Source organism: Mirounga leonina, unplaced genomic scaffold (assembly GCF_011800145.1).
Source record: "Mirounga leonina isolate KUSES-001 unplaced genomic scaffold, KU_Mleo_1.0 Mir_55, whole genome shotgun sequence".
Classification (NCBI taxonomy): Eukaryota; Metazoa; Chordata; class Mammalia; order Carnivora; family Phocidae; genus Mirounga; species Mirounga leonina.
In genome coordinates this window covers 2,986,086-3,002,659 of record NW_023270816.1, presented here as the reverse complement: position 1 = coordinate 3,002,659, position 16,574 = coordinate 2,986,086, and the positions used below count along the sequence as shown (strand labels likewise).

Below are 16,574 nucleotides of genomic sequence, written 5' to 3'. Positions count from 1 at the left end.
CTGTTAATAACAAACATAAAGGAGCTACTCGGTAATATTAAAGGACTTCAACACCCCACTTACATCAATGGACAGATCCTCTAAACAGAAAATCAACAAGGAAACAATGACTTGGAATGACACACTGCACCAGATAGATTTAACAGATGTATTCAGAACATCCCATCCTAAAAGAGCAGAATACACATTATTTTCAAGTGCACATGGAATATTCTCAGAATAGATCATATATTAGGCCACAAAACAAGCCTCAACAAATTCAGAAAGATTGAAATCATACCATGCATTTTTTTCCCCACAACATTATGAAACTAGAAGTCAACCATGCACACACACACACAAAATCTAGAAAGACCACAAATACATGGAGGTTAAATAACATGCTACTAAACAATGAATGGGTCAACCAGGAAATAAAAGAAGAAATTTAGAAAGTACATGGAAACAAATGAAAACGAAAACACACATACAAAAAGAAAACACAACAGTTCAAAACCTTTGGATGCAGCAAAAGCTATTTGAAGAAGGAAGTTTATAGCAATACAGGCCCACCTCAAGAAGCAAGAAAAATCTCCAATGAATAACCTAGCCTTATGCCTAAAGGAGCTAGAGAAAGAAGAACAAACAAGACATAAAAATAGTAGAAGAAAGGAAATAATAAAGACTAGACAGAAATAAATGAAACAGAAACTAAAAAACAGATCAATGAAACCAGGAACTGGTTCTTTCAAAAGATCAACAAAATTGATAAACTTTTATCCAGACTCACAAAAAAAAGGAGAGAGAGGACTCAAATAGTCGGAAATGAAGGAGGAGAAATAACAACCAATGCCACAGAAATACAAAGGATTATAAGAGAATATTATGAAAAATAATGTGCCAACAAAGTGGACAACCTAGAAGAAATGGACAAATTCCTGGAAACATATAACTTCCCAAAACTGAATCAGAAAGAAATAGAAAATTTGAATGGACCAATTACCAGCAAGGACATTAAATCAGTAATCAAAAAACTCCCAACACATAAAAGTCCAGGACCAGATGGCTTCACAGGTGATTCTACCAAACGTTTACAGAAGGGTTAACATTTTTTCTCTCAAACTATTCCAAAAAATAGAAGAGGAGGGAAAACTTCCAAACTCATTCTATGAGGCCAGCATTAACCTGATACCCAAACCAGATAAAGACACCACACAAAACAAGAGAACTACAGGCCAATAGCTCTGATGAGCTTAGATGCAAAATTCCTCAACAAAATATTAGCAAACCGAATCCAACAACACATTCAAAAAATCAGTCACCATGATCAAGAGGGATCTATGCCTGGGATTGCAAGGGCGGTTCAATATTTGCAAATCCATCAATGTGCTACATCACATCAACAAGAGAAAGGATAAAAATCATATGATCATTTCAATAGATGTAGAAAAACCACTTGACAAAGTACAACATTCATTCATGATAAAAACCCTCAACAAAGTAGGTTTAGAGGGAACATACCTCAACATAATAAAGGCCAAATATGAAAAATGCAGAGCTATTATCATCCTCAATGGGGGAAACTTAAGAGTTTTCCCCCTAAGGTCAGGAACCAGACAAGGATATCCACTCTCACAACTTCTATTTGATATAGTACCAGAAGTCCTAGCCACAGCAATCAAACAAGAAAAAGAAACAAAAGGCATCCAAATTGGTAAGGAAAAACTTAAAACTTTCACTATTTGCAGATGACATAATACTCTATATAGAAAAACCAAAAGACTCCACCAAAAAACTGGTAGAACTGATACACAAATTCAGTAAAGTCACAGGATGCAAAATCAATATACAGAAATTGTTGCATTTCTATACACCACGATGAAGCAACAGAAAGAGAAATTAAGGAATTAATTTATAATTGCAACAAAAATATAATGTACCCAGGAATAAACCTAACCAAAGAGCTGAAAGACCTGTACTCTGGAAACTATAAAACGTTGATGAAAGAAATTGAAGATGACACAAAGAAATGGAAAGACCTTCCATGCTCATGGATTAGAAGAACAAATATTGTTAAAATGTCTATAGTACCCAAAGCAATCTACACATTTAATGCAATATACACATTTAATGCAATCCCTATCAAAATACCAACAGCATTTTTCACAGAACTAGAGCAAAATATCCTAAAATTTGTATGGAACCACAAATACCATGAATAGCCAAAGTGATCTTGAAAAAGAAAAACAAAGCTGGAAGCATCACAATTCTGGACTTCAGAGTTGTAGTAATCAAAACAGTATGGTACTGGCACAAAAACAGACACATAGATCAATACAATAGAATACAAAATCCAGAAATAAGCCCACAATTTTATGGTCAATTAATCTTTGACAAAGCAGGGAAGAATATCCAATGGGAAAAAGAAAATCTCTTCAACAAATGGTGTTGGGAAAACTGGACAGCAACATGCAAAAGAATGAAACTGGACCATTTTCTTATACCATACACAAAAAGTATGCGCTAAATGCATTAAGGACCTAAACGTGAGACCTGAAAGCATAAATATCCTAGAAAAGGACATGGCAGTAATTTCTCTGACATCGGCCCTAGCAACTTTTTTTAGAAAGGTCCCCTGAGGCAAGGGAAACAAAAGAAAAATAAACTATTATGACCACATCAAAATAAAAACTTCTGCACAGCAAAGGAAACAATCAACAATACTAAAAGGCAACCTACTGAACGGGAGAAGATTATTTGCAAATGACATATGTGATAAAGGGTTAGTATCTAAAATATATAAAGGACTTATATAACTCAACACCAAAAAACAAAATAATCTAATTAAAATGGGCAGAAGACATGAACAGATATTTCTCCAAAGAAAACATCCAGATGGCCAACAGACCCATGAAAAGATCCTCATCATCACTTATCATCAAGGAAATGCAAATCAAAACTACAATGAGATACCACCTTACACCTGTCAGAATGGCTAAAATAAAAAACACAAGAAACACACGATGAGGCCAGGATGTGGAGAAAAAGGAGCCCTCGTGCACTGTCGGTAGGAATGCAAAATGGTGCAGCCACTGTGGAAAACAGTATGGAGGGTCCTCAGAAAGTTAAAAATAGAACTACCCTACAATCCTGCAATTGCACTACTGGGTATCTACCCAAGGAATACAAGAACACTAATTCAAAGGGATACATGCACCCCTATGTTTATAGTAGCATCATTTACAACAGCTAAGATATGGAAGCAGCCCAAGTGTTCATCGATACATAAATGGATAAAGAGAAGTGGACAGATATATAACGGAATATTACTCAGCCATAAAAAGAATGAAATCTTGCCATTTGCAACGGCATGGATGGAGCTAGAGAGTATAATGCTAATCAAAATAAGTCAGTCAGAGAAAGACAAATACCATATGATTTCACTCATATGTGGAATTTAAGAACAAAGCAAACAAGAAAAGTGGAAAAGACAGAGAGAGAGAGAAAGCAAGAAACAGGCTCTTAACTCTAGAGAACAAATAGATGGTTACCAGAGGGAAGGTGGGTGGGGGTGGGGTGGGTAAAATAGGTGATGGGGATTAAGGAGTGAACTTGTCATGTTGAGCAGCTGGTGATTAAAATGAAAACTTAAGAAAAAAAAGGAAGCGTGGTGGAGGAAGAGTGAGCGGGCAATGAGTCCTGGCAATGAGATGAGAGAAGTCCAAGGAGACACCGAGGCTTCAGGCCTGAAGAGCTCTCTGGGTTATTGCAAAACAATCTTTACCCTGCCTTGTGTTATTTTAAAGAGGAAAAATTGGGGGGGCACCTGGGTGGCTCAGTCAGTGAAGTGTCTGCCCTTGACTCAGGTCATAATCTGGAGGTCCTGGGATCGAGCTCCACATCGGGCTCCCCGCTCCTCAGGGAGTCTGCTTCTCCCTCTCCCTCTGCCCCTCCCACCCCCTGCTTTTGCGCGCTCTCTCTCTCTCAAACAAATAAATAAAATCTTAAAAAAAAATAAAGATGGAAAATTTGGTTTTCTGACAAGAGAGTGAGTTGTTTTTATCTACTGTATGTTCAGTAGATAGCCCTTCAGGGGCAGAAGCAGGCCACCTACGGCTCTTCTGTATCTCCCAGAGAACCTGATTCACATGCACTAGATGATTAATCATTATTTGCCAATTTTAATTTATAAAATTTTGAATGAAGCCAGAATAACAAAAACATCCTTTCTAGTTTACCACATGAACTTTCTCGTAATGACATCACTGCCACAATGATAAAGATGAAACATTTGTCAGATGAATTTACTCAATTCTACATCAGGGCTGACCTAAGGCACCAGATGTAATCCTGCTCGCTTTCCCTTTCAGAATCTATCATTGGAAAGTATACAAAGTCACCATGTCAACAGCATTAGTTATTAGGGAACCGGAATTCAGAACCACCGAGAGATACCACTTCACACCCACTAGGATGGCGAGGATCAGAAAGACAGAAAAGCACAGGCATTGGTGAGGATGTGGAGAAATCGGAAGCTTCATATGCTGATGGTGGGAATGTAAAATGGTGCAGCCACTAAGGAAAGCAGGTTAGCAATTCCTACCAAAGTTAAACACAGAGTTACCATGGACACAGCAACTCTCTTACTGAGTATATACCCCAGAGAATTGAAAACAGGTGTTAAAAAAAATTGTACACACCATTCTTAGCAGCATTATTCATAATAAGAGCCAAAAGGTGAAAACAACCCAAATGTCCATCATCCAATAAATGGATAAAATGTGGTTTATCCACACAATGGAATATTGATCAGCAGTAAAAGGAATAAAGTACAGACCTACTCTACAACGTGGATGAAACTTGAACACAAGTCATGCTGAGCGAAAGACACCAGACACAAAGGCCATATATCATATAGGATTCCATTTATATGAAACGTCCAGAAGAGACAAACCCATAGAGAGAGAAAGTGGATTTGTGGTTACCCAGAGGTTAGGAAGACAGGGGAATGAGGAGTGACAGCTGATGGGTATGGAGTTTCTTTTGGGGTGATGAAATTGTTCTAGAATTTGATAATGGTGATGATTGCACAACTCTGAATATACTAAAAACCACTAAACTGTATACTTTAGAAGGGTGAACTTTATGGTATGTGAATTGAATCTCAAGAAAGCTATAATTTAAAATTTTTTAAATAAAAATAACTATGATTAGAATTAATACAAGGAAGAAAATTAAGTTGTTAGTGGAGCAGCATAAATAAAAAAGGAAGACTGGCCATACAGGAATATTTTTAAAATAATAATTATAGTACATTATAACATTATATAAAGATTATATGTTGCTCTCCACGAATCTACTTTGTTCCCAACACTTTGTATTGTTTTGTACTTATTTTGAAAATGCTGCCTAGAGGCAAATTATAATTAATATTTGGTTACTAATTCGGCCTGGGCTAGGGAAGTAGAAAGATGACATAAGTGAAGTGAAAAACATACACATACATCATGATTTTCCAGAAGAAGAAGAAGGAGGAGGAGGAGGAGGAGGAGGGGGAGGAGGAGGGGAAGAAGAAGAAGAGGAAGAAGAAGGAGGAGAAGAAGGAGAAGAAGAAGAAACAAAAATACCAATAAAACCATTGACTTTCATGCCAAATAAAAGCCCAAAAATCCAAAGTAAATGAAAAGAATATGCTATAAGCCCTCTTAGACAAAAGAAAATGAAAAATATTCATAATAATAGTAGTAATTCCATCCAATCCCAAAACAGTCACTCTCCTGTTTGCAAACAATTATTTAGTAAATATCTGTTCCAATTATACTTTGATTTAAAAAAACAAACAAACACATCAATGTATGCAGAAGTGAAAGGTCAAGGAAAGTACATAATATTTTCATACCAGAAGTCCAAAGGTAAATTCCAATTCGTGCTCACTGGGGAAAATGATAGTCTGCAAATCTTCTTCCCAACGGCCCTCCTCTCAGCATGGTTCCTTATCCTTTGGTGTGAATTTTTAGATGGGTACAATGTTCCTGTTTACTTGGAGCTTTTCTGCAGGAAACGGACTTCAAACAGAATTCCCATTTTGAATACAGCATTCAAGTTCAAGCTTATCACGGTCAACAAGGCTATGTAAAGAATTCCAGGTGTGCAAACTAATTCCTGAAACAAAGCGCCTTCACTCTGTATCAGCTTAAAAAGACGTAAGCGTTACAGCCTACATGGTGATTCTTTTCCACCTAAGGGAAAGAAGATGAATTTTTCTCCTCTGAGCCGGACACCAATGCAGGATGACCTCTTCCAAAACAGCCTGAACAGGGACCGAGCAGAAAAGATGATGACTCTGCAGCTCCACGGGAACCTGACCGAAGGTTCCTCGCTTCCATTCTTCAGGGGGAACGGGCCATTCTCAGCGGGAAGACATGGAAGGGGCAGAGGATAGTCCTGACTTGGTGCCCCACAGCGGAGGAAACAGTGCAGTCCTACCCAGCAGAAAGCAGTCCTTCCCTTGCTGCCACCAGAGCCCAGCTACTCAAGGATTAGCATTCTGCAAAGTGGGAGTGGATCAAGAAGGCGTTCATCTGACAAAGGAGCTTAGGACACTCTACTTTCCTTGGAAATTCACAATGAAGCTATTCAAGGATCTGAATAATCCGACAGTCAGAAATCATTAGCCTTGTTTAAATCACATAGCTAATCACAGAACCTTTTTTTTAACTATAACGCATACAAATCTACTAATGTCCAGTAATATACACTTGGAGAAATGCTCGTCCATATTCATAATATTCCATGTTTTAGCTAAATTTTTTGACTTGGGTTGCGGTAAGTGTTGCCAGAGAAAACACAGGATGTCCACTTAGGTTTGAATTTTAAATGAACAGCGAAAACTTTTTCATATTAAGTATGTCCCATGCCGCACTTTTATTTGCTAAATCTGACAACCCTGAACGAAACTTGTGGGACTGGAAATGCCTCTAGTCACCATTCCACTGTGTATCCTACTTACCCCTCCCTGCAGCCTTTGTGACCCGACTCGGAAATGCAGCACGCTAGTTACATGGGCCACCATTACAATGAAGGTCGTTAGTTACCTTCTTCAGGGTAGCACTCGGGGACCCCGCTGGAGCCTGTTACGAGGTTGCCATCTTCATCATGCCGTTCTAGGGTCCCAGGGGGACAGGTGGGAATGGGGGTAGTGGGTTCAGGGGTGGTGGTGGTGGTGGTGGTCGTCTGCGTAGTGGTTCGAATGGTGGTGGTTGGGCGTGTAGTGGGGGCTGTGCGGCGGGTGGTGGTGGTTGTGGGCCTCGGGGTCGTCGTGGTAGGTCGTGCAGTTGTAGTGGGGGCATGGGTGGTTGTTTTGACAACCTCCAAGCCCACCAGAGGCTTCCCTCCAAGACTCAGAATGGGCTTATCCTGGGCACTGGCCACAGGTTTGCCATGCCGCCCCTGCCCAAAGAGGGGCAGGCCATCTGGGCTCACCACCGGGGTCCCTCCCAGATCTGAAACAAAAGCAGACAAAAGCTGTGCAACGAGATGAGATCATCCAGAGGAAGTAAAAACCAAACGCAAAGTGTCTTCTCAAAGCTTATGGATTCTTACATTCGAATCAGTAAAAGGCAAAGGAAGCATTAAAAGGATATTCAGCAGAGGTAGCAATATCTGCTGCCATCCAGAAATTTCTGGGCTTCTTATATTGTCCCTTACTCTATATTACTTTATATAATCCTGTAAATACTTCATTGATATGCCCCATTACCCTGAAATAACTCTTGGTCTCTAGTCAAGAAAGTAACTCTTTCCTCCTCTTGATTCCTACACCTAAGGAGGAAGAGTGTTACATTGTACCTGGGGTGGCAAACTTACTCTGTAAAGCACCAGAGAAGATAGAGGGCCAGGTATTTTAAGCTTCACGTTGCAGCTTCTCAACTCTGCCATTGTAGGGCAAAAAAGCACGGAGTACACAGACAAATGAGTGTGTCTATGTTCCAGTACAACTTGGGTTGGACACTGAAATGTGAATTTCAAATAATTTTCACATGTCACAAATATTATTATTCTGATATTTTTTTCTTGCAATCATTTAAAAGGGAAGAAACTATTTTGAGCTCACAGGCAGTACAAAAACAGGCAGCAGACAGGGTTTGGTCTCCGTGCTGTCGTTTGCAGACCCCTGCTGCTCTGGGCTGCCCTATCTCAAGAAGGAACTCAAGCACCAACTTTTTGTGGAGGATGGAATCTGTAGGAAGAGTAGAACTACAGTTGTATTGGGGGAAAAGCTAAGTTCTGCCCCTTTGGAAAACTCCTTTCCACATGGCTAAAAGTAACTGGACCGAGGGTCCCCATTAAAAATCGGCAGGGGGTTATCTTATAGCAAATTCAGAACACTTTTTGTTGCCTAAAAACCATTCTCACTTACCCACAATGGTGCGACCATCTCCTCCTAGTTTAATCCGAAGAGGATTTCCTTGTGAATCCTGGAGGTACCTTCCTTCTGCATTCAATACTAACCCACGATCGAGATCGACGACCTAAATCCATGACACAGATTAAAGAATATACTGAGCATGAATCCACCTACATGAACATATCCAAGAAGCCTCCACAGAAGGAAACCATAATGTGAGTAGGAAACATTATTTCTGTCCACATCATTCACAAGGCTTAATAAGAATAAAGTGCAGGGCACATGGGTGGCTCAGATGGTTAGGCGTCTGCCTTCAGCTCAGGTCATGATCACAGGGTCCTGGGATTGAGTCCCGCATCGGGCTCCCTGCTCAGCCGGGAGCCTGCTTCTCCCTCTCCCTCTGCCTCTCTCCCTGCTCATGCTCTCTCTCTCTGTCTCTCTCTCTGTATCTCTGTGTCTCAAATGAATAAATAAAATCTTTAAAAAAATAAATAAAATAAAATAAAAGAATAAAGTGCAAAACCGTCCCATTTCATATTATAATTACTTAACCATAGAATATATAAATTAAGTTTCTCAAATATGCAAAAGATGTTCATAATACTGCTACCATTTAGTACGCTGTGTGTAATGTTGAAAAGCAGCAAACAACTTAAGTGTTCATCAATGGAAGGAAGGGATTAAATAAAATATGGCCCATTCACACAGTGGAATGCTAGCAGCCAATGAAAAGGATTTGGAAATTCTACATATATTGACATCAGCTGCTATGAACTGACTATTTTGCAGAAATAAAAATATATTCATTTGTGTATATAAGCTTAAAACTGCAGAGAAAAATAATCTGGACAGACATATCCCAAACTGTTAGCAGTAGTTATCTCTGGGGAGTGGTTTGGGATGTTGATTAGCTTAGAAACTATCTTTCTCAGGGCACCTGGGTGGCTCAGTTGGTTAAGTGACTGCCTTCGGCTCAGGTCATGATCCTGGAGTCCCAGGATCGAGTCCCACATCGGGTTCCCTGCTCAGCAGGGAGTCTGCTTCTCCCTCTGACCCTCTTCCCTCTCATGCTCTCTGTCTCTCTTTCTCAAATAAATAAATAAAATCTTTTTTAAAAAAAGAAACTATCTTTTTCACATATTTCTGAATTGTTTTAACTTCTTGCCATGAACATGTATTGCTAGTGTATTAAAAACATGAAATGTTGGGGCGCCTGGGTGGCTCAGTCGTTACGCGCCTGCCTTCGGCTCAGGTCATGGTCCCAGGGTCCTGGGATCGAGCCCCGCATCGGGCTCCCTGCTCCGTGGGAAGCCTGCTTCTCCCTCTCCCGCTCCCCCTGCTTGTGTTCCCTCTCTCGCTGTGTCTCTCTGTCATATAAATAAATAAAATCTTTTAAAAAAAAAAAAAAACATGAAATGTTTCCATCTGGCTGTTAATGTCAAAAATTGAAGTTGCTATAACAAAAATAATTTAATTTGCAATTAAATTGCCTAATATAGAATACAGGCAAAAATGTCATATTCTCAGGAATTGTAATACTTTGGGGAGGGGGAAAGCTATTATTATCCCTATTAAGGAACAAGCTCATGCTCTACACTGGTGGTTCTCAAAGTGTGGCCTGGACCAGCAGCCTCAGCGTCCCCTGGGAACTTGACAGATATGCTAATTACCTAGCTCCATCCCAGAGCTTATTTGACAAGCCCCCAGAGACTCTGATGCTCTGTAATGTCTGAGAACCATGACTCTGCACAGCAGGCCACTGGAGGAACCCCTGCCAAAAGTCCACTTTGTTGGATGCTAAAATAAAATGTATTTATATAAACCCTTCTTTTGAACTCTACTCCATACTGTTTCAATGCAAAATTGTTTGAATGATATTTCACTTTAATATACATTCTTACTTTATAAATTCCTGCTCCTTTGAAAAATGTTAAAGTGTACCTTGTTACCTGTGACCAAAAATTTTATAAAGTCTCTCAATATGTTTTCCTAAATCTTACTGCTATAAAGGGGAAATTTTGACTGGGAATTCCTAGTCAAAATATGAATAATTTTGTGATTCTCTGAAAAAATCTTTTAAATCCTTGAACATTGTAAAAGTGTTCTGCCCATTACCCTCTAACTTACCAAAAACCCCTAAACATTTAACCCCGGGAAGTTAAAGTCATTTAGCTTAAACGCATTATAAAATACTAATAATTATTTTTCTGTTTCGGTCGAACAATGATCATTGGAAAATTCAAAGGTGCTCTAATAAAAATTGCCTAATTGATCCAGGGTTTTTTGGTTTGTTCATTTGTTTTTACCCTGCTTTCTTTTATGAAGGATATGGGACAATTTACAGAAAAATGTGTATACTAGTTGATCAAATAACAAAGAATAAAGATAAAATGAAGCTATCAGAGGTGGAGAAAAAGAAGTCCATTTAAGGGGCTAAGTATCAGGGTCTATGTAATTGCTGTGGGGTTGGAACATACATTTGTGTGATCTTCCTAACCAGTCAAAGCAAACAGGAAATAAAGGGCCCACTTATCATATTAGCTACGAGAAGAAAGCAAACTAATTATTCAGGAGAATAAAAGATCTTTCTGAGCAATGGAAGAAGCAATATAAGAATATATTGACATATGAGTGGTTAAAACTGGAGAAGAAAAATGAAAGACCATTTCATTTATTGCTACACATGCCCACCATTTTTCTCTTCCCAACAGCGTGAAAACAACCAGTATGTGTAAAGAAGTTTACCCTACCCACTTTGTTCCTTGAGGGCCATTGATAATTCTTTGTCCACTTGGTTTCCCATTACTACCAGGAAGCACTTTCCCTTCTACATTTGGTCGGCCATTGTAACCTACATGGCACACAAAAGAAAACAAAAGCAACAACAACAACAAAAGAATCTGCTAAACTCAACACTCCTGTAAAGTTGGCTTCATACCAAACTCTAAGTAGTAACATATCATTTTGAACAGAAATACTAAACAGAATTTTAAGCCAGTAACTTGTATATATTAGACGACAGTCTTAAATTGTAACTTCTAAATACCAAAAATGAAAGTCTATGAAGAGTACAGTAAAGTCACAGTTTTCTGCCAATACTGGGGAAAGGAGAGAGTCCACGTACGTAAATTTTCTAAATAAAGCTTAGGACGGTAGTGGCTATAGTGTTATTTTAGCTAGTTGGAAGATAGAGGGAAGGAAAGTTGGAAGGATGAACACTCTCTAAAATATACTAGATGCTGTCCTGCTCTTCTCAGCAGATTATACTAAACCCAACAAGTATTTCTAGCTGAATCAGGTCCAGTCGTCAATCGCCAAGTGTAAATGCTCAGTGCTGACCTGTGTGGGGCTGCTTGAGAAGTGTCTGCTCAGAGATGAAGTAGAAGGTCCAGTTAGCTGCCCTTTCCATTGCTGTTCTGTCTGCTCCTAGCACTTGCCCTTCCTCTTCATCTCTCAGCATTTCTGATCAGCTACAGTTAGTCGAGGTCTGCGCTGGGAGCACTCTGGTCCAGCCCCACCCACGGCATAAAGTACTTGGGCTTTCTGACAACTATTTGAGGGTCAGAGACTTACTTTTCTCACTCAAATAGCTAGTGAAAATTAAATATTTATTGATTTTCCGCTATATACAGGGAATGTGGATTTTACATCTATTATCAGGGTCTTAGGTTTGCTCAAAATAGTCTATTTAAATAGTAAACTGACCTCTATATGGGGCATTGTTCTATTTCTTTACATTGGGCTAAGCTAATAACACATAGTACAGACTAACAAACACTAATGCATTCATTCAAGAATCTTCCATTAAGCCCAAATTCCATGCAAGGAGAGTGCAAGATGTCACTAAACCGAATGCAGACCTGGACTAAATACCCTAGATCCTGCCCTGGGGTCCATGGAGACTCCAATTCATAGCTGTCTACATTGTGTTCTCAACGTAAGTCACACATCTGCCTCTTACTCCTCCATGTGACAATCATCTTTAACATGCATTTTCTGGAGGTTTTAAATAACATGCACTGATTGCAATGTCTGAGCAATTCACACCCAAGACATTTGAGTCTGTCCCAGGGTATGTTGAGAGTTTTATATGCAGAATCAACAAGAACAAGATCCAGCTTACGCAGTTACCTAATTCCTTTCTGTGGATTCTTTAAATATACACTGGCAGGTGAGCAACTAAAAATAACCTAAAATACAAGAACCTTAGTTTGGCATCATGACTGTGACGCATTTTCACAGATTAAGAGCCTAAGTTGGGGAATTTAAAGAGGCAGTATGTGATAGAGGAATGGCAGAGGCCTGAGGAATTAGCACATCTGGGATGGGAACTGTGGCTCAGCCACATAGGCTGCCTGACCTCTGGCAAGCCACTCAGGCCCCTGGGCCCTAGTCTGCTCATCTGAAAACCAGCAGAAGCAATGCAAGAGGCAGTTAAGAGGATGAAATCAGTTTCATCTGTAAAGCTCTTAACATAGTGCTTGGACATAGCAGACCCTCGATAATATAAAATAAAAGCCTCTCAAGAATTGCTATGAACCCTCTTGAGAGCCCCAAAGAGAATGTTAAGTTAAAAACGAATTACCTTGTCTGGTAGGGGATCTGGCAGGCTGGCGCGAGAAGGGGTTCCGGAATCTTGAGTTCATCATGCGCTGGCGCAAGGAGAGCATAGGGGTGGTGGAGGAATAGACAGGAGGGGCGTGGGTGGTGTACCGCACGCTGGCAGGGGTGCCCGCGGTGGGGCTTGGGGTGGCAGGGCTGCGGTGGGGGTGTCTGGGCGGGAGGTGTGAGGCTCTCGGGGAGCTGCTGGGAGGGGGGTAAGGAGGACGCTTCACAGGAGTGTCGTTCTTGTCCTGGGGGGAGCTCACCCTGGGAAGCGAGAGCACAATGGCAGGGTCCGTCTTGTCCTTAGCGATGTTCCCATCCACATATTTGCTGCCCCTGGGACTGGAGGAGGAGGGCCACTTTGGAACAGAGGAGGACAGAGGGTCCTCGTCCTTTCCTCTTTTAAAAAACATCGCGTCTTCACCCTCCTCCTCTGCCGAGACCGACTGCTGAGATTTAGAGGTCAGGGGCTCCCTTTTGGACGGCACGGCCTGAGAAGCGCGGTCCTTGCTCCCCACAGCCTGGGGCCCCGCTCGGCCCGGGACCCTCGGGCGGGCGTGGGGGTAGTGGCGGGGGCTGCCGGGCCGCAGCGGGGAGCCTGGGGGTCTGCGGAGATGACTGTCGCCCGCGCCTCCTGCGTGAGCCTCCAGCTGGCGGTGCTTGGGAAGGGACAGGATGGGGTCCCCGGCCTGGGCCAGGTGTGCTGGCGCCCGGGAGCCTCCGGCCTCTGCTTCGGTGCTGTCGTGGTGGTTTCCGCCAGATCTGCCCTCGGAATCCTCGTCCCGATGGTGCGGAGACGTGGGGAGCACCCCTCGGGAGCTTGCCGTGTGGGGGGACTGACTGCCTCTGGCCGCGTAGGGGTCCGAGAAGGAGGCGCTTTCCTGCGCCGCGGGGTGGGGACGCCCAGCCTGGGGCAGCTCGGGCTTGGGTTTGGACAGCGGACGCCCCACTTCCTTGCTCGGGGGGCCTTGGGGCTGTGGCTGCGACACGGAGACCGCAGGGGAAGGCTGCCCTTCCGAAGCGGCGGCCCCCGCACCCAGGCCCTGGCCGGGTGCCATCCTTTTGGGCACGCCGGGCGCGGGGTGGTGCTGGGACCGCGTCGCAGGCCGCGGAGCGGGGGCCAACTGCGCCTTCGGAGAGCCGCCCTCCACACCCACTTCTGTGCTCTGTTGAACATCCAGCGCCTTGGAGGGCAGGGATTTGCCCCGAGGATGCGCACCTGCCTCGGTCCCGGCCGACTTGGGGTTCTCGGCCAGGGGCTCCTTCCGAGGAACGCTCACCCCTCTCTGCGGGCCTTTTCTTAGGTGGTCCACGCCCAGGGAGGCGGGCTGCCTGGAGGAGGAAGACACGCGGTCGTTTACCACCGCGGCAGGCAGCGGCTTCTCGTCCTCTGCTTCGCTCTCGGCGCCGTCTCCATGGATACCGGAGCCACGCCTGGGGTCCGAAGCTGGGTGAGAATTCACCCTCCAGGGGCCTCTGGGGGTTACGGTGGCCGGTGGAGAGCTGGAGGGATGCAACCGGGGTCCTCGGCCACTGCCAAAGCGGCTTGGATATCTCGTGTGGGCAGCAAAGGGCTTGTTTCTGAACAAACTGAAATGTCCAGAGACAGGCGGACCTGCGGGCAGCCGGGCCCGAGACGTGGGGGCCGTGGCCTCAGCCTGCCTGCCTCTAACTTCTGCATCACCGTCACCATCGCCGTCAGAGGCACCCTCTCCCTCAGACACCGGTGTCCTTGAGGAGAGACCAGAAGACGAGGAAGACTTGGACTGTGATGGCGCGCCGGACTTGGGGGCTGGGGCGTCCTGACCATCCTTCCAGCCCCTGGACACGGGAGCCCCGGGGTGTGGCTCTGTCGGCAGCAGCCGAGATGACCCTCCCTGGGGCGGAGAAAGTTTCGAGGGTGAGACTGAAGCACCCGAATTTCCCTCCCTACCCCCAAAATGGGGTGCTCTCCGCGCAGGCAAGGCTGGTTTTGTGCCGTGGTGCACAGGGCCTCTGTCCCGCAGGGCGCTCGACGTGGCCTGGCGGCTGGGCCACAGGGCCGGCCGAGCCTGGGCGGTGCTCTTGGGAGGCAGCCGCTGGGAGGCAGCGTCCTTGGGGTGCCGGGAGTCTGCGGCTGGCTCCTCCTCTTCTTGGCCCACGGAGTCATTGTCAGTAGGGCTGGGGGGCAGGTTGGTGGAGGGCGCCACTGGAGGGCGGTGAGGGCTACCCTCAATGGGTGTGTGTGCTGCAGAGGAGGACGCCCCTGGACGAGGGTGGGAAGCCAGAGAGGAGCCACCCCGGTCTGCCCCTTCCTTTTGGGGCAGCACCCTCACTGGGGTCCTCCCAGGAGCAAGGACTGGGGACACAGATCTACTTGGTGGCCTCTGCTGTGGCTTCTGGTCTTGGGTCTCCGAGGGCAACATTGGTGGGTCCCCCCGGGAATCCAGCCCCTCCTCATCGGTGATTTCTGTCAACTGAAGATCCAACCCCTCAGTCCTCTTAGGGTGAAGCTGGGGTTTTCTGGGCATCCCACCATTAGCCAGTATTTTGTTCTTCAAGTCAAGAAGAGGGTTTTTGACATTTCTGCCTCGCAGAGAAACAGGCAAATGAGTGTGTTTTGAGGAAGTGGGCGCTTTGGGAGAAGCTTCTGGCTTTTCAGATTTCCAGTCATCCTCAGCATGGGTCTTCTGCTGCACATTGGACTCACCAGAACCGGCTATAATAGATTTTAAAGATTCTGCCGTCAAAAAAATTGAAAGCTGAGAAACATCAGGTGAGTATTTCAGATGGCAGTGTGGAGGCATTTATAATTAGTCATTATAATTAATAACTTCTCATTCTTTAGGCATTGAACACATTTTCCAAATTATGGCAACCTCTTTTAAAGACCTCTTTTGCTTTAAGTGATGATATGGTCCCAGAAAATGTGTATTAAATTTCTATAAATTGAGTTAAGTTACAGCTTATTATTTGCAGAACTTTTGAAAGGAGTGCTTTAAAGTAATCCATCAATTTTCTGAATGCAAAATCTTATGTAAGATTTTCTCCATATAACTGTCAGGATACTACAGATGTATTATAGCCACTCTTAGTGATGTAGGGAAGAAATACACACAAGCCTGGCTCAAAGTGCTGAAGGATCTATACTCAAAACTAAATGGGGATGTGTTGTGTGTGATTTGCAGGTGACAGGTGAGGAACAAATCTGTAATTTTTAAGGCATTACAAAGAGTTTCCTATTCCCCCTAACATGTCTAAACTTGCTTTCTCTTTCTTACTTAAAATCCCTTTAATAATGGATACATTTGTAATCCCAAAATAAGCCTAAACTAAAAAGATACCTGGGGTAGGCAAAACATTTTATTACAGGGGCCCTACAAGTTACCCCTTCTTGAAAGCAGGGTTGAATGAAGGAAGGGATGCTGCGGGGGGGGGGGGGCAGTTATATGGCAATGGGGGCCCAGAAGGAGCAAACCTCATCTATTCCAGTTTTTCTAGCACAGAACTGTTTAATATTGCAGTATACTGTGAATCCTCACGGCACACCATGCAGGAGACAGCTACCAATATCTGGTATAAATATGGGGAAGCAGAAAAGAAA

General features: G+C 43.6%; 1 protein-coding gene across 2 annotated transcripts in view; it reads right to left on the bottom strand.

The window, feature by feature from the left end:
- The window catches only part of LOC118001969 (fibronectin type III domain-containing protein 1-like), a 98,610-nt gene that overhangs the window by 28,004 nt on the left and 54,032 nt on the right, over window positions 1-16,574 (bottom strand). For both annotated transcript variants that reach the window (XM_034992182.1, XM_034992181.1), the window contains 4 exons: window positions 12,972-15,689; window positions 11,137-11,237; window positions 8,399-8,510; window positions 7,074-7,481 (listed from right to left, as the gene is read on the bottom strand). In XM_034992182.1, the coding sequence (XP_034848073.1) occupies window positions 7,074-7,481; window positions 8,399-8,510; window positions 11,137-11,237; window positions 12,972-15,689 (3,339 nt within the window). The remainder of the gene's footprint in view (window positions 1-7,073; window positions 7,482-8,398; window positions 8,511-11,136; window positions 11,238-12,971; window positions 15,690-16,574) is intronic.